Source organism: Oreochromis niloticus, linkage group LG13 (assembly GCF_001858045.2).
Source record: "Oreochromis niloticus isolate F11D_XX linkage group LG13, O_niloticus_UMD_NMBU, whole genome shotgun sequence".
Lineage (NCBI taxonomy): Eukaryota > Metazoa > Chordata > Actinopteri > Cichliformes > Cichlidae > Oreochromis > Oreochromis niloticus.
This window is the reverse complement of record NC_031978.2, coordinates 17,446,458-17,454,803: the sequence shown is the minus strand read 5'-3', so window position 1 is coordinate 17,454,803 and position 8,346 is coordinate 17,446,458. Positions and strand designations below refer to the sequence as shown.

Genomic DNA, 8,346 nt, shown 5'->3' with positions numbered 1-8,346 from the left:
TTCTGGTTATGTTCAACTTTATTTTTTATTAAGATACAGAGAAAACAGATCTTCACGTAGAAAGACCTGTCGATGGAGATGGCAAATGGAGGTTGCAGGGGTAGGGGGAAAGGAGGGAAGAAGGGGGTAGACGAAGGGTAGAGGGAGGTGCAGGGAGGTGCAGGGAGGATACGGGTGGGGTGGAGATGTGAAGGGGGAGAAGGAGGGAAGAAGGGGGTAGACGGAGGGTAGAGGGAGGTGCAGGGAGGATCCGGGTGGGGATGTGAATAGTAATGAAATGTAGAACCTCCTACAGTTGTCCAGACTCAGCAGCCTCTTCCACTCTCATCTCACCAGAACCTTTCTTACTCCTGAAAAACCAGCTCCAACAGCCTGTCTTCTTCTTCTTCTTCTTTCCTTTCTCTTTCTCTTCTACTTTGCTGTTTATCTTTTCCACCTTTTCTTCTTTCTCTACACTTTCCTGGTCTTGTTTTGGTTTTTCCTCTTTCTTGCTTGACTTCCTCTTGAAAAAGCTGGATCCTTTTTTCTTTTGCTGTTCTTGCGCCTGCAACTCATCGTTTTTCATCTCCAGTGTGTTATTTTCTTTGAGGTTTTCATTGTCTGCTTGAATCTTCTCAAAATCTTCCTGCAGTTTGTTAAACTTTTCATCCTCTTCTTTGCCCTTTTGTTCAAGCTCCTCTTGTTTCTGCTTTTTCTGATCCTCCTGGTTTTCACTGTTTCTGCTTTGCAGTTCTTTGTGAATCCTCTCAAGTTCTTCATATTTTTGAAGGTGTTGGATCTTCTCCTGAAGCATTTCTGTGCTCCTGTCCTGGACTTCTTTATGCTTCTGCTCAAGTGCTGTATATTTGTCTTCTACCTTTTCCTTCTCTTCCTCCAATTCTTTATTTCTGTCCTCCAGTTTTTTCTTCTTTTGTTCCATTTCTTTATTTTTGGCCTCTAGTTTTGTCTTCTCTTTCTGAATCTCTTTATTTTTGTCCTCTAGTTTTGTCTTCTCTTCCTCCAATTCTTTATTTTTGTCCTCCAGTTTGATCTCTTCCTCCAATTCTTTATTTTTGTCCTCCAGTTTGATCTTCTCTTCCTCCAATTCTTTATTTTTGTTCTCTAGTTTTGTCTTCTCTTCCTCCAATTCTTTATTTTTGTCCTCCAGTTTGATCTTCTCTTCCTCCAATTCTTTATTTTTGTTCTCTAGTTTTGTCTTCTCTTCCTCCAATTCTTTATTTTTGTCCTCCAACAGTGCCTGCTTCTGTTCCAGGTCTTGACATTTCTCCTTCAAATTTTGGACTTCCTCCGAATGTTTCTCCCTTAGAAATTGCTGGTACTCATTTTCTGCTTCAATTCTTAAGTATGCGTCTGACAGCTTTTCCTTCAATTCATCCGCGTCTAGCTGCTTCCCTTCTAGTATTTTGTTTTCTTGTTCCAGCTTTTCATTTCTTTTCTCCAGTTGCTTGTATTTGGACTCCATTTCTTCTCTAAGAGCTACAAGCCCATCCTTATGGCATAAATTCCTCCTCTCTGCCAGAAGACCGTTTAGGCGACTTCGCAGTTGGTACTCGCTCTCTCGTAGGTGAAGGTTTTCCCTCCTGCAGTTCTCAAAAGCTTTTCTGAGACCATTGTATTCACCGGGGGGACCGTACTGTCCAGCGCAGTGAGGAGGAGGTCCTCTGAATCTCGGTTGGTAGTGGTTTTGAGACATGGCAAAACAAACCAACGCAGTAGACTGATGTTCTTGTTTTTTGAAGACGAGTGAAAAATCTTTGCAAAAATTCAAAACTTGTTTTCAGAAATGTGGCGATGTGAACGTCTAACCGGCGAAAACACACTAAAGAAAAATACCGAACACTGTGCTTACTTCACAGACTGCACTTCACTGTAACAAACATTAAAACGTTCTATATGCAAATTACGCTGAGACATCGCGTTCGGCTAATGTCTACCACGTGACATCAAATCTGATTTAAAAGAAAACATATTTTCATGAATTTATTTATTTTGCCATTTTCAATAAAGTTTTAATTTCTTATTCGTCAACATATTTAGGATCCTTCTTACCGAGTGTTTATGTCACAGGTGTAAGTCAGAAGGGAACCCCTTCTATAACGGGGAAAGCAGCAGGGGGTGATCACGGAAACAGAAGACGTAATACCCAGTTAAAATAGTCAATAAAAATAAATGAACTTTATTTACAACACTAAAAATGCCCTGATCAGGGGAGAGAAAAAACCCATCAACCTCGGCACACTAAAAATATGATGATGCTCAGTCCATGAGCTAAGTCCCCAAAGTTCCCGATCAGGCTACGCCACACTTCCTGGCTGTGAAGAATCCGCCGATTCCACCAGTTGGTGGCGTTGTTCGTGCCTTAAGCGTTCACTGACGTCTCGCTGCCATCCACTGACCGAAGGCCCGCTCTCCTTCTACTGCGGCCGCTCCTTGCCGCCAGTTACCGCTCCGTGGCTTGCGCTACCTTTGGCGGTGTCCTACAGGGACCAGACATGAATGAAAAAGATACACAAAGATTGCAGAAATGCAGAAATCCAGAAAATAATATATTTATGACGAATATACAATATAATTGGACTCCAAGAGCAGAAACAGTTTGCAGCTCTGATTTCAAAGTTTTAAAACGATTTTTACATATTTCAGTTTTTGCAGCAGAACATCATTTTGACATGAAACCTGGAAACATATTAAACGTTACTGAGTCTTCTGTATCCGTTCTGGCATTTTTAATGAACCAAACTGTATCCAAATGGTTTGGAAAGTCAACGACTTATGATGATATTTAATTGAATATAGGCATCTGCCTCCATATGGCGCCTCGCTGACGCGTTGTTACAGCGCACAGCAGCAACCAGTGGTGCATCAGCGTGTTTATGTAGGCCTATCTGTGTTGTGTAGACATAATAATGTCAGATTAATAATGACAAACCAGAAATAAAATATCACTGCAAAGCCTTCAACTGACGTTTGTGTGCTTTATTTATTCAGTATTTCGCTGTATGTATTTATATTTTAGAGCATTTGTCTCTTAAGACAATAATGGTCACTTGGAGAACAAATGAGGTGGCATTAACGCTCCGGAGGTGTCCGTTAATGCGTCAGTGAGGCGGACCAGCTCAGTGCGAGCGCATCCACCGCAACATGGACACGGGAGGTAATGCTAATATTCTTTTTTACTTTATTTTAGAGTCAGCAAGTCGAAGATATCAACAGAACTAACGTCCACCTATAATTATGCCTCCCTGCAAACTGTCGCTCATATAAATTACTGTCAAATTAGGCCTGTTGATTATATGCGTGTCCTCTGAGTTGCTGTCCATGGTGCTGATTAAACGACAGCCACGGGAGTGCAGTGAGTGTTTCTTATCCGTACAGGTCAATACTGTGTCAGAATTAAAGGATTTCATTGTCTATTCTGCAGCTCTGAGGCCACATTACTCATCACAACATATTCTTTTCACAACAGGCATCCGTTTAATTAAACATGACCAGAGGGGAACAATGTTCCCTCTAAGCTGCGCACGTGCGCAATTGCGCACTGCTGGCACGGTCTCTGCGCACAGAAAATCTGCGTTGCGCACAAAAAAAAATCTAACCTGAATTGAAATTAAAATTAAAACTTTAACAATTCTGTTTTGCAGTGTTAGTCAGTAAGTGACTGGCTGCTCCTGTATGGGATTAGAACGATGCCACCTTATCCTATAGTCCAGCCAATAATGCGATTCACATTCGTATATACGCAGCCAATCAACGTGGTTGACAGGCTATGACAGCGTCCTTATGTGCCTACACCGGTGTTTTAGCTAGCAAAGCGGCGTGGCTGATGTGGAGTGAAGCCACGTTAATGACAACGTGTACAACCATTGGAGATGTGAGCAGGACAGACGGAACAACTGACGGAAAAAGTGTGGACTTTATACCAGTTTTTAAATTGTGTCGATAAGCCACGTAAAACCAGAGTTATGATAAAAAATATTTGCAATGTTTGGTTTTCTTCCTGAATACTATCGTTGTTTATATTTACTGCGGGAAGAAACGGTAAAAACGGCGTTTTATAAGGAAAATGCTCGAAAGCACTCTCCGCCTGTGAGCAAAAACGAAACCAAAAACCCCCCACCCTTTCCTATTGGTCGAAAAATGTACCATGTCGACCAATCAAAAAAATGATATGGCAACGTGGCATCTAGTTGTTAAGAAACGGGGGGAGGTTTTAGGAGTGACGGCGGTGTTTTGAGATGTGAGAGATTTGAGACGTTTAGCGCAAATCTTGTGTAGTTAGTGTGTAGTGTAGTCAATAGTTTTGTTGGTGTGTCAGAACAATGAGGCGACTGCTGAATGTTACAGGTGTTACAGGAGTGAGACATCTCCTGTTGTCAGGCCTGCAGGTATCAGGCTGTTGTTCTCCTTTATCTCATAGTGGACAAATTATTTTTTGGAGTGGCACAAATAATTTGTGTGGCATCAGATTTGATGCAGAACAGCTGATTGTTCTGTAAATAGTTTGAAATGTTTATTTAAAAAACGCCTTGGCTGCATTAAAAAAAATAAATAGCTGCAAAAAACTTTGTTGTTTGCCAAACTGAGTTAGTTTTTTGAAGAAGTAACTATATAATTAATTGCCCAACATTGGTCATTATATGTATTTTGCAGACAGAGAGTTATAGGACTCTCTCCCAGACAACAGAGTCATACTCATAATACAAGTCAGAGCTTTATGAAGAAAAAAAAAAAAAGAAAAGAAAAGAAAGTTGTGTTTTCAAAATTGGAGTTCAAGTTATTTTTACTTCCAATAGTGTTAACATACTACACAGGTCATGAACAGGATTTTTTTTAAATTTTCATTGTAAGTGGGCTAAAGCAGTTAATTAAAAGTAGTCTAACATAAATGTAATTGCTGTAATTTGATTATTTTAATAAACCATGTAACTTGGATGGATTAGATGCTGGCGTGACCACAGTGCACACGTCTGATGTCGCTCACAGTGGTCCAAGGGATCGCTCAGGGAGTTTGTGTGTTCGCTCAGACACATGAAAAATTAGAGGGAACATTGGAGGGGAATCACCTCTCTGTAGACAGCGGGCACCGGGGACTCTGTGGTTCCGGAGGGTACAGAGGACACTGTTGGATCACGCCAACATCTTTGATTTATAAGACCAGGATTATATCTGAGTGTGGGAAAATCCTACTCTTCAGTCATGGAGCTGTTCTTTTAGCCACCTTTTGTGTTTCAGTATGTGTGGTGGTGTTTTAGCTGTGTGGCTTCAGCTGAAGTCTGAGTTTTTTTCAACGTGTTTTCTATTTTTACGCTTTATCTACTGAATGAAACGGATGTCACTTGAGATTAGGGATGTTACCAGCAGCTTTTTTACTTGTCTCCTCTAGTGGGGTTAACGTTGGACAAGCAGGTGCTAAAGAGTCCATTTTAAAAGTTACTTGTCCCTCACTGCCTTTCCCCAAACCCTTGGCTCCATCTCTGCCATCCTGACCTGGGACTCCACATATCCTCCCGCCTGGATGACTGAGGGAAGAGTTTTTGGACAATTACCATGGCTGACTCCTTTCAAACTCCAGCCTGGAGGGAGATGACAAATGGAGGGGGGCACCCCCACTTTAAAAACAGAGTGTCTGCAGCGGAGGCTGGGCTGACTGTGGGTAATAAGCTGGTGGAGGTGAAAGGGGTCAGCCTGGAGAGCATCACCATGAGCAGTGCTGTCAAGGTCCTGATAGGAAACAACATGCTGAGGATGGTGGTGAGATGGGTGGGCAAGATCCCCGGCATCCGCTACTCTAAGGAGAAGACCACATGGTGAGGCCAGTCCACTCAGCAGGGCTGGAAACTACCAAGATATCAAACATGTACTGTAAAATATTTACTTCTAATAACTGTTTTTTTAATGAAATACTTATTGCTGAATATGTAAGAGACTACAGCTTTGGTATCACTGACCTTTGTGTGGCTCTTGTTTTGTGAAGTCATGTCACTTGACTATAGCTGAGGTGTCCACTTCCCAGAAGTCCTTACTGTATTTAATTTATTATACTCAAAGTGTTCAATAGTCTTGCTGTATCAGCTCCCTGGTATCTGTGTAGTTTCAAAAGCAGCCCAAATTCTCTGATAAAATGAATGCAATTTAAACAATTTGTGATCATTAAAATAACAAGAAGGCTAATTTATAGATAGAAGTACACAGCTAAAGAGAGACTCTCATTTTTGTGTGGTGTGACAGTATATTTTTCAGTGATTTTATGCACAGCTGAAGGGTGTACAATGTACACCATCCTTATAATTCCCCAAAAGGTGGCAGCATTTCTACCCCCTGAAAGCTGAATACTTGTGTTGCTTTAACAGGTTTCAAGTGGAGTCGCAGTTGGTCATATTTAACAAGTTTTATTACCTATTCATTAGTCTGTTTATCCACTGGTTTTTAGTTTATAGGGAAACGGGTTGCATAATTGTGCTTTCTCGTAAAAAGAAATGCTTATTTAGTTCTGGTTATGTTCAACTTTATTTTTTATTAAGATACAGAGAAAACAGATCTTCACGTAGAAAGACCTGTCGATGGAGATGGGAAATGGAGGTTGCAGGGGTAGGGGGAAAGGAGGGAAGAAGGGGGTAGACGAAGGGTAGAGGGAGGTGCAGGGAGGATACGGGTGGGGTGGAGATGTGAAGGGGGAGAAGGAGGGAAGAAGGGGGTAGACGGAGGGTAGAGGGAGGTGCAGGGAGGATCCGGGTGGGGATGTGAATAGTAATGAAATGTAGAACCTCCTACAGTTGTCCAGACTCAGGAGCCTCTTCCACTCTCATCTCACCAGAACCTTTCTTACTCCTGAAAAACCAGCTCCAACAGCCTGTCTTCTTCTTCTTCTTCTTTCCTTTCTCTTTCTCTTCTACTTTGCTGTTTATCTTTTCCACCTTTTCTTCTTTCTCTACACTTTCCTGGTCTTGTTTTGGTTTTTCCTCTTTCTTGCTTGACTTCCTCTTGAAAAAGCTGGATCCTTTTTTCTTTTGCTGTTCTTGCGCCTGCAACTCATCGTTTTTCATCTCCAGTGTGTTATTTTCTTTGAGGTTTTCATTGTCTGCTTGAATCTTCTCAAAATCTTCCTGCAGTTTGTTAAACTTTTCATCCTCTTCTTTGCCCTTTTGTTCAAGCTCTTCTTGTTTCTGCTTTTTCTGATCCTCCTGGTTTTCACTGTTTCTGCTTTGCAGTTCTTTGTGAATCCTCTCAAGTTCTTCATATTTTTGAAGGTGTTGGATCTTCTCCTGAAGCATTTCTGTGCTCCTGTCCTGGACTTCTTTATGCTTCTGCTCAAGTGCTGTATATTTGTCTTCTACCTTTTCCTTCTCTTCCTCCAATTCTTTATTTCTGTCCTCCAGTTTTTTCTTCTTTTGTTCCATTTCTTTATTTTTGTCTTCCAGTTTTGTCTTCTCTTCCTCCATTTCTTTATTTTTGTCTTCCAGTTTTGTCTTCTCTTCCTCCAATTCTTTATTTTTGTCTTCCAGTTTTGTCTTCTCTTCCTCCAATTCTTTATTTTTGTCCTCCAGTTTGATCTTCTCTTCTTCCAATTCTTTATTTTTGTCCTCCAGTTTGATCTTCTCTTCCTCCAATTCTTTATTTTTGTCCTCCAACAGTGCCTGCTTCTGTTCCAGGTCTTGACATTTCTCCTTCAAATTTTGGACTTCCTCCGAATGTTTCTCCCTTAGAAATTGCTGGTACTCATTTTCTGCTTCAATTCTTAAGTATGCGTCTGACAGCTTTTCCTTCAATTCATCCGCGTCTAGCTGCTTCCCTTCTAGTATTTTGTTTTCTTGTTCCAGCTTTTCATTTCTTTTCTCCAGTTGCTTGTATTTGGACTCCATTTCTTCTCTAAGAGCTACAAGCCCATCCTTATGGCATAAATTCCTCCTCTCTGCCAGAAGACCGTTTAGGCGACTTCGCAGTTGGTACTCGCTCTCTCGTAGGTGAAGGTTTTCCCTCCTGCAGTTCTCAAAAGCTTTTCTGAGACCATTGTATTCACCGGGGGGACCGTACTGTCCAGCGCAGTGAGGAGGAGGTCCTCTGAATCTCGGTTGGTAGTGGTTTTGAGACATGGCAAAACAAACCAACGCAGTAGACTGATGTTCTTGTTTTTTGAAGACGAGTGAAAAATCTTTGCAAAAATTCAAAACTTGTTTTCAGAAATGTGGCGATGTGAACGTCTAACCGGCGAAAACACACTAAAGAAAAATACCGAACACTGTGCTTACTTCACAGACTGCACTTCACTGTAACAAACATTAAAACGTTCTATATGCAAATTACGCTGAGACATCGCGTTCGGCTAATGTCTACCACGTGACATCAAAT

At 41.4% G+C, this 8,346-nt stretch overlaps 2 protein-coding genes across 2 annotated transcripts; both read right to left on the bottom strand.

Moving 5' to 3' along the window:
* LOC112842019 (golgin subfamily A member 6-like protein 22) lies at nucleotides 1-1,823 on the bottom strand. The gene has a single exon (XM_025897756.1). It carries the CDS (start codon nucleotides 1,691-1,693, stop codon nucleotides 290-292), a length of 1,404 nt encoding a protein of 467 aa, XP_025753541.1. The 5' UTR covers nucleotides 1,694-1,823; the 3' UTR covers nucleotides 1-289.
* Nucleotides 1,824-6,233: 4,410 nt separating this feature from the next.
* On the bottom strand, nucleotides 6,234-8,220 carry LOC109204721 (golgin subfamily A member 6-like protein 1). Its single transcript, XM_025897758.1, has one exon. It carries the CDS (start codon nucleotides 8,088-8,090, stop codon nucleotides 6,768-6,770), a length of 1,323 nt encoding a protein of 440 aa, XP_025753543.1. The 5' UTR covers nucleotides 8,091-8,220; the 3' UTR covers nucleotides 6,234-6,767.
* Nucleotides 8,221-8,346: the final 126 nt, after the last annotated feature.

Excerpts from the sequence above, each read along its gene's own strand:
- LOC109204721 (XM_025897758.1), bottom strand. The coding sequence starts at position 8,090 with ATGTCTCAAAACCACTACCAACCGAGATTCAGAGGACCTCCTCCTCAC.
- LOC112842019 (XM_025897756.1), bottom strand. The coding sequence starts at position 1,693 with ATGTCTCAAAACCACTACCAACCGAGATTCAGAGGACCTCCTCCTCAC.